This window comes from Strigops habroptila, chromosome 3 (genome assembly GCF_004027225.2).
Source record: "Strigops habroptila isolate Jane chromosome 3, bStrHab1.2.pri, whole genome shotgun sequence".
In the NCBI taxonomy this organism is placed as follows: domain Eukaryota; kingdom Metazoa; phylum Chordata; class Aves; order Psittaciformes; family Psittacidae; genus Strigops; species Strigops habroptila.
The window spans coordinates 64,028,577-64,044,076 of record NC_044279.2 but is presented as its reverse complement, the minus strand read 5'-3'; the positions used below and the strand labels follow the sequence as shown (position 1 = coordinate 64,044,076).

Below are 15,500 nucleotides of genomic sequence, written 5' to 3'. Positions count from 1 at the left end.
GACTTGGCTTTGTAGCGGTTGTGGATTGTATATTCTGGGGCAAATCCTGTAAGTCCTTACTTATGCCTCAGCTAGGCAACATGCCCATTATTCTCAAGTCATATGTCTGAAACATTACTGGGTAAAGCTGTGGCATAAATTATTTTAGATTTTATATGCAATAAAGCACTAGAAACTGGAGGTGGTGGCAGCAAGCAGAAAGCAATTTGCTACAGAGTCAACAAATACCAAATCAACCACAGTGGTATGCAAAGTGATTGGGTTTTGCTCCCACTTTTTTAAGTTTGAGAAATGAAGTTTAATTTGTACACTTTTTTGGGTGTTTGTCATCTGCCAGGGAAACAGATTTCTGAGTGAATTCCACTAAGCTTCAAGGAAAGCAGTAAAAAAGTAATAGTTAGCAGCTAGAAGGCACTTGGTCAATGATTGTTTTCTGCCCGGTTACTTTTTTTTCTTTTCTTTTCATGTGAAACTTCTAAATTAAAACAAGTTACATGTACCGCACTGCTCACTGGCAGGTCAATGTCAGGTCTATTGTAGATGAAGTAAAACTGCAGAGCATTACAGACTTCACATATTGAGAGAATTACATGCTTTTCCCTGGGACGTTTCCAACAAGTGCTTTTATCTAAATATAATATATGTCAGAGACAAATTTGACATTGTTTCAGTAGCTGAAGGTTTTTACCCTTCATGTTAGCGACCCTGCATGCGATTTATGCTGAGGTACTCGGAGGCGATTTAGCAGAGTTGTTTGAATGTGCTTGGAGAATCTGCTTGCATTTCATATTATGAAACAGATCATCAGTTTTCAGCCATGAGGAACGCAAAAAAAAAAAAAAATAGGCATGTGCATGAGTCATTCTGCCTTTGTGCAGGATGATGCCATAATGTTACAGACTGGCTCTAACCATGAGGCCCGGGTTTTAGGACTTGAATCTAAAACCAAAGCAACTGTGTTGCTATGAGCAGAAAAACTGCAAGAAATGAGTGTTGGTGTCAAGAAAAGGCGTTGGAAACCCTTGTTGGCTATGCAATTGAAACTTACATTGTCAACAGAAACCAGTAATTTGGGAAGCCAGGATCTGTCCTGGAGGCTTCAGTGCCATCCTCAGCAACGAAATAAAATCCCTGGCTACTTTTGGCCTGGATTACTTGGTAGTCAACAAGTATTTTTGTCAACAGTGTGGAGTCGTTTTCCCTTGTGGTTATTGGCTTGCATATCACTTTTTATACTTCATTCTTCAATATGGATTGCTTGCACCTTAGTTTTTTAGAGCCAAACCGTTAAAGGGTTCAGTGTATCTGCCCCTTCCTTACCTCTGAAAAACTCTAATTGTCAAAAACATCAAAAGGAAAGAAGCCATAACGAAAAATGTTCACAAGCTGAACCTCTCAGAGGAACTTTTCTTTCCCACGCTTACTATTTTGTCATGCAAAAAAAAAAAAAAAATAACAATCTCACAGCCATATCCTTAACCAAAGTAAACAATCTAAAGATTTTCCTCTGCTGAAACAAAAACTAGTTATTCAAATGCACATTGGTTTTTCTTTTAGGTATTTTAGATCAATGTTTAAAGTAGGAGAAAGGCTTCTAAAGGTACAATAGGATATGAAGGATGCCAGATTTGACACAAAGAACATTCTTCTGCTAACCCATTGAAGAGGTGGTTATCCAGCAGAAAAATAATAGTTGAACTCTTTGGAGCTATGACAAATAAGAAAGGGTATTAGAAACACACAGCGTGAAAATACGTAAATGAGAAGGGAATACATTGAATATCAGTCTTTTTATTTTTCCCAAAGAACTATGTGGATATCTGGGTAATTTTCCCACTCAGGAGTATAGGCTGTGTAGCTCTAGAGAATTTGCGGGTGAAAAGAGTAAAAATGTTTGTGAGAGACAGATAAATTATGAGCAGAATGAGGAGGAATGTTAACTTCTGCAAATGGAAGATTGCAGTGCTTAAATCCAGCAGATGCCACCATATAATCTAGTCTTACTTTCCATACCTAAGAGATAATGGAATTTCACCGAGTTGTGTCTATAATGAGCCCCCAAATTGGTATTTTACTGTAGTATAACTTCCAAAAAGGCATCCATCTTAATGTGGATACGCAAGAGATGAATGTTCCGTCATTTCTTGTATATTTAATCACCCTCATTGTTAAAAACATGTGCTTCATTTCCAGTTTTAATTTGCCTGGGTTTAATTTCCAGCCGTTGGTTAATTTTATTCACTTGTCCCTCCTCAATTCAATGTGAAAAAAAATGGTGCATGTCAAATTGAGAAATATGTGAAAAATATGGGTGTTAATAACAGCATTCATGCACAACGTTGGACTAAGAACTGTGGTGGCATGTCTGCATGTCTCCAGCATAATGCCCTGTTTTCACTCACTACATCTTTTTGAAATATGAACATTTTGGACTGAAATTCTGCTCATTCCCTCATAAAAATGAATCTTCTTGAGCAGGTCTGAGCAGAATGCTGGCAGCTCTCCTTGAATTATGGAGGACTGATTAGCAGAAACAGTTTTCCCCACAGCTGCCCCCCACCATTCACCACATTTTTAGATATGACTTGAATGAAATACAGCTGATACTTGACACGCAAAGTTTGACAGAGGCATAATCCTCTAAAAGCATGTGCATTTGTTATGTTTTTCTGAGGTGAAGATTGATCAGTTGTTTATATCCACGTTTTGAAGCATGCCTATCATAACACATATTAAATGAACAATAAAAAAATTAAAAACACGTGCAATCTTAAATAAAAAGGGACTGAATATCAACTGTGACACAAAGAGCACTTTCCAGTGGGTATTATAACAGAGTCCATCCTCACCCCACCCATCCTTTCAGGAAGAGCCTGGGTAAATAGAAAGGCATTCTAAGAGCACAGGGGGTCAACAAATGCAGCTTCTATAGACTGAGTCTGGCAGTGAAATTTGTCATCAAGGGCGTTTTACTGATGTCCTCCATCTGCCATTAATTTGGAGATATAAAAATCAGCAGATGTCACTTCAACTGCTGTGGTGTTAGGTAATGAAGGACGAAGGCCTTAGAGGTAGGTTAGGTTGCAAGTGGGGCAGTTTGATACAGGATGAATGACCTCATTTCTTGGGATGGACCATGGAGAAAGTCAATCTGTAATAGGTGTAAAGGTTTCCAGATAACCAATTCATGTGGAAAAGAGCTTGCTGAATAGGCACAATTGCATCTAATTGAGGTACGTGTTGGGAGGGCAGTGCTATGAATGCAAGGTGTTTTTCAGGCAGGAGAAAGGAAAGATAGACTGGCATTTGTGTGGATCATGGTCAAAAGAAGAAGCAGATCAAGGCTGCCTGAGTTAAAAAATCTGCTCTTAATTTTTTTTTTCTATTTGGCAATTTTTCACATATTTCTGACACTCTTAAGGTAGAGTCAAAACTCAGATCCACATCTCTTCTTTATCCCTGCCTCCTCCAGAATGGAGTGGTGTGATCCAACTTAAATTAGGCATGTTTGTTTTTTTTTTAGATGTGTGAAAAATGAAAAAGAGTTTAGACTCATCAGGTTTAGCTTACAACTAAGGCAGGTAGTGCTACAAATTATTAAGTTTCTCTTTGATCAGAAAGCACACTGTTTAAAACAGGGAGCAGATCTTCCCCTGTCTTTATAAAATGCCTACCACTGCAAACTCCTGAACTTGATCAGGAAATTTCAGTGCTGCCGTAATTCAGACAATAATAATAATAATGTAGTACTGGGCAAGAAACTGTAAAACCAAAGTGCCTTAGATAATGTTTGAACTGATTTGCAGTTTCAAATGGAAACCAGTTGAAGCTGGATTGTATGAAATAGTTTCAGCCTCATAATCATCCTAGCTATTACCAAGTTTCTTACTGGGTTATAACTTTATTTAAATTCAGTGCTTGACATAAAATAGAGACAGAGCTGAATCTCTCTGAAGAAGTTCTGAAGCAGAGGGCCTCTACACCTATATTCCCAACCCAGCAGAGTTATTTTCCCCTCTAGGCTGTAGAGTGCCCCCTGTTGGTCTGCGGGTAACAGTTCAGACTCACTGAAATAAACAGGAGATTTGTTGTTGGCTTCAGCAGGTTTGGGATTTCAGCCCTGGAGATATAAATCTGTCGTAACCACTCAACAGAGCAGAATGTCTGTTGTTTCTTGTTATCCTTACCTAGCACGGTGGGAAATGTCCTCTCACATAGATGAGATGCTCAGTTTCCTGTACTTGAGTTGTGCTGCATGGGAAGTATGATAGACTCAGCGTTAATGCTTTACTAGAACAACTTACCAACAATGCACAGAGGTTACACTGCTTTTTCTCATTTCAGAAACCTAGAGAAGGTAATAGAAGAAGCAGCCAACACTCTTTTATTTTTATTTTTGTTGAAATTTAGATCAAGAGCATGTTGTCTTTGGTAACAAGGTGTAGGATGGTTTCCAAGTCATCATCTTTTCATCTGAATATTTAATAAGAGGTGTCATGTATCAGAAGGCTTGGCATACCTCTTTGAGATCACGCTGTGCTGTGCTCTCATTGCACGAGATAGCTGGAACAGCTAACTGTAGAGAGATATTTGCCTGTAAAGACTTTGAACAGTTATTTGGAAGGTGAAAAATGGATATAAAGTTCGTTTAATTTAGTTGTGGGGTGTGTATGCATGCTGTGCAGCAAGTCTGTTCTCCAAGGGTGGAGAAATAACACAGGCCAGTGTGGATTATCAGATTTCCATCTGTCTGATATACAGACCTGAAATCTTGGAGTCACATTTTCTGTTATTTGTTTACTCTTGGTCTAAAGAATGTCAAAAGATGTAGGCAAGTGAAAGAAAAGCCCTGAAGAGCTCCCAAATTCATTTTGCTTGTGGTGCGTAGCTAGGGAGAGCTGTAACAGTGGGAGAGTGAGGGCCAGTCTTCCCATTCCCAGTGGTGGGTGCATGAATACAAGAGTCTGCCTGTGGTTTACTTTCTATGTGAAATTAGTTTGATGCCCTAGACAGCAGAAGAGGAGGAGACTGCTTAGATAACTAAGAAGAAGGGAGTGATGTGCTAGCCAAGGTACGTCGAATGAACTCACTGCATGAAGATTGAGAGCATAGTGAGATGAACAGTGTAGTCAGAGAAGTGTGTTTTTCATAGGCAGAAGTGGCATTTGTCTGACTTGCAGTATCTTTCCTGTGACTGAATTTCTCATGGAAAGTCATTGGTAGTTGGGGCAATTATGTTAGATTGTTTCATAGATGATCCTGCTGTCAATTTGCTCACAACGTGGTCATTAGCCTGTTAATTAACACAGCCAACCTGAACCTGCATTTTCAGCCCACTCTACTGTTAGTCTGTGGTGGCTAGTCAGGCCCATCCAGCAAAGCTTGTATTTCCAAGGCAAGCAAAACAGCTTGTAGAAGTACATCTGGGAAGTACTGTTACCATAATTGTAAAGAAAATATTATACAGACCCATAAAAATACTGCTATCAGTTGTTGATATAACTATTTCCACATTATTGGGGATGTTTCATGTATCTGTGCTGGTGCACAGAATTGAATACTTAAGATGATCCTTAGGGATGGAACCCATACCTGCTGTACTTGCTCCCTGTAGGAAACCTCTGTGATACACAGTAAGGTAGTGGATATACTTCAAAGGATATTGAGAGAGAGATTGTCAGTTTTCTTAACAGGTGTGATCTACATGATAAGTGTCCAAGGGCAGGAAATACATGTCTGTTTTCATTTGACTAATTTAATGGTACCATTTTGTGGGAGTTTTTTGCTCAGGGTATTTTTTTTCTTTCCTTTTTCAGTTTTCTGAGCAAGTGGTGGTTTTAAGAAGGCATTTTAAAGAGGTTTTTAAAAGAGGTTGTTCTCCTTGCTGTGTAGGAGTGTTCTTTGCCAGTACAGAGAGCAGGATAAACTACTTCATCCTCCTGTGGTCTCACTGCAAAAACAAATCCTGAGCCATAGGCACTGGGAATTGAATCAGTCGTGGCTATTATCTAGATGCTACAGGCTAGGAGCAGTGTGCCCTCTCCTGCACCCTTATTTTCAGACTTTAGAGCTAAAAAGATCATAGACTTCTTGCAGCCAGAACATCTTACTAATGAGTGGGCTTTCAGTGGTCAGTTTGCTAATGCAGTTTTATTCCAAGAGAGAGTCTCTTTCTGCTGCAAAACAAAGACCCCATTGGTTTATTACCGTGTTCATATGCTTTCTGTTCTAGACCTAAACGAAATGTTGATCCCCCTTTAAGTTGCTTATAAATGACAGGAAGTGTTTTTCCTTACTTTCCCAGCATCACCTGTAGTGCTTTTGATTTGTCTCCTTCCTTTCTTCCTCTTCCCCCTACTGTGATCCTTCATGGCCATGCTGCTCATGGTTTTCACCCTCTTTAAGAGGAGCCGTTTCTACAAAGAAAAGGTTGGAAGCTCTTGAAGTGGAGCATGAAAGTAGAAAATCAAATACTTCAATGCACAGAGGATGAAAATGCTGCTGTAGGTGTGCAAGTGGCTTAGCCATGTTGTTTCTTTAACATGCATTTTTAAGTTTTGAAGCAAAATTATGATAATTGAATCTCTGCTGAGCCTATACTTTCACCCTTCTTTCATCAAAAGAGAAAAGTAATATCGGATAAAGGTGATTGGAGAGGCTTGGACCCAAGGAGCTGGATTCATGACTAATGTTTTAGTTGCCTTTACTTTTAAAAATTCCTTGAAATGCAAGCTCTAACTGTGCTTGGTTTTAGTCTGTGCAGAGCTCTTTTTTTCTCTATGTGCATGGCTGTACAGCTTAAATGTGTGACTACTTAAGGAAGGGTGACTTCTTAACCATTATATATCAGACTATTGCTGGAAGCAAAGTAAATGAATGTCCTGACAGGGTCTGGGACATAGAATCATAGAATAGTTAGGGTTGGAAAGGACCTTAAGATTGCCTAGTTCCAACCCCTCTGCCATGGGCAGGGACACCTCGCACTAAACCGTGTCACCCAAGACTCCATCCAACCTGGCCTGGAACGCTGCCAGGGGTGGAGCATTCACAACTTCCTTGGGCAACCCATTCCTGTGCTTCACCACCCTCACAGTAAAGAACTTCTTCTTTGTATCTAACCTAAACTTCCCCTGTTTAAGTTTAAACCCATGTTATCTTCCTATTTCACTTTCCCTACACAAAAAAGTAAGAGGAATGCAGGCCTTTCCATTTATCTCACACAGTAATAATGCACTTCAGAAAAGATTTGAATGGACCACAGGACTATTAGGATTGTAATGTCTTGCTTTCCTTTTGAAGTAAGATGAAGCTAAGTGTAATCATCTGTTGGGTTAGATGAACACAATGGTTTCTCAGCTGTAGGCTTTCATCACACAGCGATCTTGTATGATTTGGCCTGGCAGGGCTCTGGGCTCACAAAAATTTTGTAGGTGTCAGATTTTTGGCACTCAGAATGAACAACTGAGAGCCGTTGTCGTACTTGTGTGTCTCTGCTTTCTAGGCTTTCAATTTTAGAATACTGTCACTGTTTTCAGCATGTGATTTTTAGAGGAGGCTAATGAAAAGCTCCTAGGCTAAGTCCAATTTCAGTTATGTTGGCTTGCATGAATCTACTCAAATGCTGCTGTGTGCCTTCTGGCAGGATCATAGTGTAGTCTGGCAGGATGTTTGCTCAGCTACAAATCTGGGCTTTTATGGTTTTGGTATTTTGTAGGAGCAAACTGACAGCGTCTTGTGGCTGCTGCCTTCACTGTCACTATTTTGTCAAGTTCATTTCTGAAAAAAGAAAACAAAACCAAGCTTTGAAACTATGCATCTCAACATCAAAGCATATTTTCTAAACAGCATATGGAGCAGGCACTGCAGCCATGCTTACTGTGCTCTGCTCAACTGCTTTTTGTAATTTTTCAGTCACAATATCTTATATGCTATAGCCCCTTTGTTTTGTTTCCCTATTTTTGTTGCAGGCTGTCCTACCAGAGAAATGATGATGATGAGGAAGAAGCCGCCAGGGAACGTCGCCGACGGGCTCGGCAGGAGAGACTGCGGCAAAAGGAAGAGGGAGATCTATCTGGAGAAGTAACAGAGAAATCAGAAATTAATGCCCAAAACAGGTGAATGTCTGAAGATGTTTACTGACAAGTCAACAGTAATTTTTGTTCAGAGTAGAGAAGTATCTTGAAGAGGTTTGTTTTGTTACCTAAATTCTAAGCACCAGGTTTGGCCATCTTTGCTCTGACAAGGACCTAGCACAGTGAGGAGCACAACTGGCTGTGTCTACACTGTGGCTTTGGAGCATCACTGAAGCTGGGCTTGAGGCCATGCTCATGACCCATTCCCGGGGTGTACTCAGGGCTGTCTATGGGTAACTTAGCTGGGGCTCATTGAGGGTAATAACTCTGATGCATACTGCTGTCAGATTCCTTCAGGCATAACTGCATCTGGACTCACAAACCTCTACATCTTTTGACCTACTTATAGGGGCCATGGTGTCATGGCACCAAGGCATGCGGGATTGGTGCCTCAAGCTGCAGCTGAAACATGCCTACAAGGAGCTGGGCGTAAGCACTAGACCTCATCCCTCACCTGGCATTTTCTCGGTCATAGAGCTATAAACAGCAGAAAAGCTTATGGAGTGAGGCACCACTTGTCACAAGCTGAGTGGGCAGAGCTGGCCTTTCAGTCTGTCCATTATTTATTCAGTTTCACATAATCACAAAGAATATATCTAGATTCCCAGTAGCCATAAGACAATTGATAGAAGAGACTAGAAATGAGCATTATAGTATCAAGCTAATAGATACTGAGCGCAAGTAGTATTCTATTAAAGACAAAGAGAATGGATATAGACAGGAAAATGGCAACATTTCTATTGTAGATCATAAACTTTTTCCACAAGGTGGGGAGGAGGGGGAAGCTAGAAAAAAAGAAGAAACTTGCACACAGGAGAATTAAACAGCTGAATCCTGAAGGAGTCAAAAAACCTCCAGGGACTGAGATTTGGTCCTGATACCTATGGGTGTTGAATAGCCTCTCTTAAATTAGGTGCTGTGCTCGCTCAGCTTCCTAGCAGATTGTTGTCTCTGTACAATCACAACCTCACTGCACTCACCAGGTTATCCCATTATGGACTGTATCTATGGATGTTGTTGCTGATCAGGAGTAGCTTCTTCTTGCTGGAGAAGTTCACTGAAGTCAGAGAGTATGATGCTTGTGCTGCATCTTCAAAAATTTTGCCTAGTGGGAAGACTGTTCATAAGACACATATATCTCAGGCCAAACTGAAGGGGTCCTTAAAGCAAGCTAAAGTCCTACAAGTATTCTGCTGCAGGGTGCAGGGGGGGAGGCTGAATGTTTCAGGGTTGTTCATATTTCAGATGTTTCAAGTGTCAGGACTATTCCAGTGCCTACTGAGGTCAGTAAGACTCCGGGGGGCTTCAGTAGCTGTTGGATCTGGCCTGGAAAGGAGCCTTTCTAGGCTCTGACATTGTGAAACACTGTATTGATATACATGTAAAAATGCCAAAATTCATCCCCAGAACCATTTTGCTCAATTTTGAAGTATGCAATCTGTTGTGTTTCCAAACCATGGAATGATGTTACAGCAAGTTTATTTTCTAGAAACAGTGAAGTGCATATGTTGTTAGAAAGGTTTTGGGTTTTTTTTCTTTTTTAATGCAAAGTTTTCACTTTTATGTAGTGTGGCAGAAGAGGAAACCAAGAGTACTACAACCACAAGGGGAACAGATGATGAAGCTGCATTGTTGGAGAGACTGGCAAGACGGGAGGAGAGACGTCAAAAACGCCTTCAGGAAGCCCTGGAACGTCAAAAGGAATTTGACCCCACAATCACAGATGGGAGCTTGTCTCTGCCCAGCAGGAGAGAAGTAAACAATGTGGAAGAAAATGAGACCACAGGAAAAGAGGAAAATGCTGAAACACGCCGAGGACGCTATGAGATTGAGGAAACAGAAACAGTTACCAAATCATACCAAAGGAACAACTGGAGGCAAGATGCGGAAGATGAGGGAAAAAAAGAAGAAAAAGACAAGGAAGAGGTACAGGAGGAGAAACCAAAGGAGGCCCCTGTAGAGGAAAATCAGGTAGACGTGACAGCAGAAAAATCCACAGATAAAGAAGAAGTAACAGAAACAAAAAGTCTAGCTATAAATGCAGAGGAACACAAAGCAGAGAATGATACAAATGCTGTACCAGAAGGGGAGCAGAGTGTAAGTGATGCTGTAGATAAAGAGAAGCTTACGGATGAGGAAAAGGCTGAGGAAGAAAGGAAGAAAGCAGAAGAAAGGGAGAAACTTGAGGCAGAAGAAAGGGAGAGGTTAAAATCAGAGGAGGAAAAGAAGGCAGCTGAGGAGAGGGCTAAGGCAGAAGAGGAGAAGAGGGCAGCTGAGGAGAGAGCTAAGGCAGAAGAGGAGAAGAGGGCAGCTGAGGAGAGAGCTAAAGCAGAAGAGGAAAAGAGGGCAGCTGAGGAAAGAGAGAGGGCTAAAGCAGAAGAGGAGAAGAGAGCAGCTGAGGAAAGAGAGAGGGCTAAAGCAGAAGAGGAGAAGAGAGCAGCTGAGGAAAGAGAGAGGGCTAAAGCAGAAGAGGAGAAGAGGGCAGCTGAGGAAAAGGCTAAGCTAGAAGCAGAGAAATTAAATGAAAAACAAAAGTTGGAAGAAAAGAAAATAGAAGATAAACAGGTAAAAGCGAAGAAAGCACAAGAGGAAAAACCTCAAGCAGCTTTGATAAGAAAACAGGTACAGTAAACATTTTGCACCAAAATAAGACACCTGTGGTTTGTGAGAAATGTAATGCAAAGAAAAAGAAAAGATTGAATTGGAATTTCCTCACAGATCTATTCCTGCATTGAAATGACTAATACTCATGCTCTCTCTCTTTTAAAATAAAGCTCCTTACCTCTGCTTACCAGTAATGCAGTGCACAACATGCCTGATCTCACTCATTGTTGGAAGAAAACCTTGCATGTTCAGACCTTTGCACGTTTGCTGCCTTCTTTCTCAGCCGCTCTGAACTGGCCTAATGCAGTAACACATGAGGTGAAGGCAGGCACGTCTTTGCACAAAATACTATGAGCACCTGGTAAACTGTGTGTGCTAAACACAATCACAAGAGAGGGCGTTCTGCTGGTACATGTGAGCATGACGCTGCACGAGGGAGAAAGGCCCATATGGGGGAATGGAAGCATTTGGAGAGGGTGGTGGGAGCACAACTGCACATGGAGATGTGGGCACAGCAGCATATGATAGAGATGTGGCTGCACACAGGATTGGTACACCAACACGTTGGGGAGAAACAAAAGCACAAACAGAAGCTATATTTTCATATTAAAAAAAAAAAATAAATTATTTAAACCCCAAAAACAAAGGGGGAAGAAAAACAGGCTAAAGTGGAAGATAAAAAGGAAAAGTTACCAGCTGAGAAGCTTCAACCTACCTCCAAAAAAGATCAGGTAACTTGTAAACTTTTGATTTAGGTGTTGAAGGGAAACTTGAAATAAGAAAATAAGTAAGGGACCTATCACTGAAAGTTGCTTGTTCAGCAAAGTATTTAAGCATGTGCTTCACTTCAAGAACGTGGGTAATCCTACTGAAATAAATAGAGATGAAGTTATTTATGTGCTTAAAATGAAGTAAATGCTTAAGTATTTTGTTCTTTTGGGGATTTAGATCCAAGACCTGTTTGTCTTAGAACAAATCCTTCAGGAAACTCAGTTTGGTCAATAATGCAAGGGTGGTTTGCACCCTAGGGATAAATTTTTCAACTAATCATCCTTTCCTGGTTTCCTCCCACTTTACTGTGATCTTTTTCCCTATGACTGAGACCTACTCTGACAGTAATAATAATAATCTAGGCTCTTTGGCCACCTGACTGCCTTAACTAATGATTTTCCCCCAAACTGCAATGCCCCATGATACAAAATGTGCATACCCAAGATTCTTCTTTTGTTTTAAAGAGAAAATCTACAAAAATTACTGCATTGCATTTCCACTGTAAACACAGGAGCTGGTGCCATGGTGTTTTACTGTATGGTAAGTAGGTAAGATTTGGGGACCGTTTACTCTTCAGGTTACAGCTGGATGCAGGGAGCCATATTCAATATTGTGTAGCAACTGTGCTTTTGGTCCAGTGCAGCAGGTATCAAAATACCCCCTGATTCTAATCAGACACTGAGATTGGTTGGGCCCTTGGAGGTTTGGATCCATTTGGATTCAGCCAGGTCTGTATGGCATAAAGTGAGCCACAGCACACAGATCTAGTAACTGGCAGCTTGCTGCCTGTCCAGCTGCTTGGGAGCATTGAGGGTTGTAGAGGATCTGGTCCAGGGTCTTTAGTTCTTGGATTAATTTAGAACATGGTGTAGACGCTTAGCTCACCCTCAGAGAACGATAAGGACAAATCATGTCACAAGGTTTTATGTCAAGTTGTCTGGCTTGATCATCCAAGGTATCATATTTTGAGTAAGGTACACATGAGATTGAAAAGGCAAATGAAGTCATGAAAATGGTTAAAATAAACATTCTTAATGAACAGGGAGAGAGATTGGAAATACTAGAATAAGTTACTCTAGAAAGGGGAGGAGTTAAATGAGACCTAATGGAGATGCCTCAGAATAGTCCAATAGAAAAACTAAACAATCACGCTAAATTAAGCTAATTGCAAAAGCAGAGGGAAGATCTGTGCAAAAAATAAGGGATGGATTATATTAAGAGTTCTTCATAAAACAGAATTGGCTTTTAATATTCATTGTTGAACAGGATCTTTGAGTATTATAAATAAATATAAAAAGGAGGCTGTAAGTAACCCCAAATATTGATTTTGGGGGTGACTTGAGACACAATCATGCTGCTTGTGATTATGTGGAGCTCAGACAACTCTCACTGGAGCACTCATCATGCTTTTAAACTGAAGCCACAGGGCTGGATTGTTCCAGGAAATTGATTTTTAATAGTTACTTGAGATTTTACTGCTTCTATTTTTGGATGCTCAAGCTGAGACAATTTAAGAGTCCCACTTTACGGGCAATGCTGAATACCCATCCACTGAAAGGTAAATCTTTTACATACACATCAAACTGAGCATTTGTAATGTTTTGCTCAATTTTAAAAATCTCAGTTGTTGCTTCTTGGCTTGTGAAGAAAAATTGACCACCTCAGACTCCAAACCAAGTCAAGATCAGGCTCCCATTTCCACTCTTTCCCATTCTTCAAGGACATACAAATTCAATGAGGCCTATTTCTGAACTGTATGTGCAGTTAAGAGGATGACAGTGTATCAAGAGCAAGAACCTGAGGGAATAAAGTGTACCTACGTAATCAGATTTTGGTTTTGCAGTTGTGCAACACAAGCACATGTCCTTTCTTAATGTGACCAAAATCTGGCCCTCAAAGTTCAGGTTTCGATCAAATTAGGAAGTAAAATCTGTCTTCTATTCTGAACTGCCCCACAATTTTTGGTGTTCAAAAGTGGCCTGGAAAGTTCAGAAGAACAAGCTTTCTCATGATGTGAGACTCCTGGTATTTCCTGCTTCCAGTTTGACTAGACATGCTGCAACAGTTCCTTTTCTCATGGTATTTGGGTATGGTAGTTGGCTCTAACTGGAAGCCCCAGACCCAAATTGCCACATCTTTTAAGTCACCAATTAATTGAGCCCAAATAAGGAATCAAATTTGCCAAATGGCCCCAAACTCAGTAACTGATTCACTGTGGTCTGAAGGTGTTAAAATTCTAGATTCAGAAATCTTAACTCTCAAATATTAGCATAACACCCTAACAGGAAAGAAGCAGTGTAGAGAAAGATTAAAACATAAATAAATAAAGGCGGAAATTAGCTAAACATGCTTTTGGTCATGTTCTATCTTGACTTGATGGTCAAGATCTGTGAGAACATATAAGCTGTCTTCAGTTCAGGTAAGACCACCTGTCTACTCCATCCGGAGTCAGTCTAGTCCTTTTTACTGAATTCAGCTTCTGCTGAATTAGCCTCTAATTTAGGGAAACACTGAGACAAGGGAGGGGACTTTTTCTGTTGCATGCCTTGGGAATGGGACATAATCTTTTCTGCTTCTGTGCTAAGCAATCTCTTTTTTGACATTAAATTTAGTAGAAGGATTGGGCCCAAAAGCTGTGAAAAGTTTCTGGAATATCTTGTTTTATGATCTTTTTGAACAAAGAGGCCAAGCTGTATTAATTATTTTCTCAAATGCAGACACATTACCATAAATCCTATTGGCTTCTAAAATGCTGTTTCCTAAGCTGTTATTTTTAAAACTATATTTTAATATTTTCTTGCTGATTTCAATTAAGATATAAGACATATGACCCTCCCCAGTAGACTTCAATACATCAGGCGGCTGGAAGTATTGGCTTTTTAATGAGACCTAGAAAGGTCTTGACAAAAATCTCAGCAAAGGAAATCCTATGCTCTCAAAATCCCAACACAGATATCCTGGCATGCGAAATCTTGCAACAACCAACATTGCTGGTTTCAGTATCACCCTGACTGGGACTTAAGGGTTAGGAGATTGCTAACAGGCAGCAGAGATTTTTGCTGTGAACATGATTACTATATGCAATCTTGCCCCTATTTGGGAGTACCCAAAAGATGTTGCTGTCTAATGGCATTCATCAGGCTTACTGAATAGCCCTGGTTGTCTCAGCCCAGCTCCTAGAAAACAGAAAACCATTCCTTGAGGCTGCTAGTAATAACGGCCTTGTTTGCTAGCAGTTACAGCATCATGGCCAAAGAATGCATGGTCATGGAAACTGAACTCCCTTATTGTCTGTCTCCCCTATTTAGCCAGGTCATGGCTAAAGCCTGTTGGCAGGAGAGGGTGGGGAAAATCTGTACCACAGCTGCCTGTTCTCAGGACAGAGCAAATGCCTCTGTGAGTTGTGTCCAACATCCCTCACCAGTGGCAAATTTGCTGAAGTAGTTTAACCATCTAGTGTGACCTTGTAGAGTGTGACACCTTGGCATTATCTGTCACATCAGTCTCTGACTGACTCTGGAACTTCACTCAGCAGCTTAATTTGATGCCTGATGAGGATGTTGACTTTGGCGAATCTGAACTGATCCTTTCTTGGTAAAGATATTACACCTTCGGAAGTTCTTGTTGCAGATAGGACTGTTACTGAAGTTTGTTTTCTTTCTAGTTAGCAAATGGGATGGCGACAGTCTTTCAAGGGAAAAAAGTTGTTTATTTTTTTCTAAAGGTCCTCATATGAATTTTCCACAGAAGGTATTTCTTACTTGCCAGATAGAATGTTCCTCCAACATGGTAGATATGGGGATCAAAAAAAAATTTTGGAAATAAATGTTTTACCTGCTGCTGTTGAAAGTTTACTTAGGCTAGTAGTCTGAGTGGGAATAATTCCACCTGAGGATAAATTACTTAAATCAGTTCATATTCTCCTCCCTTTATGAGTATCTAGCCATGACTCAGCATACTGGGATCAGGCCATCTGTGGCATTAATAAATACT

The 15,500-nt window shown here is 40.5% G+C and overlaps 1 protein-coding gene across 14 annotated transcripts in view; it reads left to right on the top strand.

Moving 5' to 3' along the window:
• CALD1 (caldesmon 1) overlaps positions 1-15,500 on the top strand; it is a 196,652-nt gene that overhangs the window by 157,304 nt on the left and 23,848 nt on the right. For 7 of the 14 annotated variants that reach the window (XM_030480633.1, XM_030480634.1, XM_030480636.1 and 4 more), the window contains 2 exons: positions 7,968-8,114; positions 9,701-10,103. In XM_030480633.1, the coding sequence (XP_030336493.1) occupies positions 7,968-8,114; positions 9,701-10,103 (550 nt within the window). Of the gene's footprint in view, positions 1-7,967; positions 8,115-9,700; positions 10,755-11,383; positions 11,468-15,500 lie in introns of all 14 variants that reach the window. The other 7 variants (XM_030480626.1, XM_030480627.1, XM_030480630.1 and 4 more) reach the window with 2 other exon arrangements.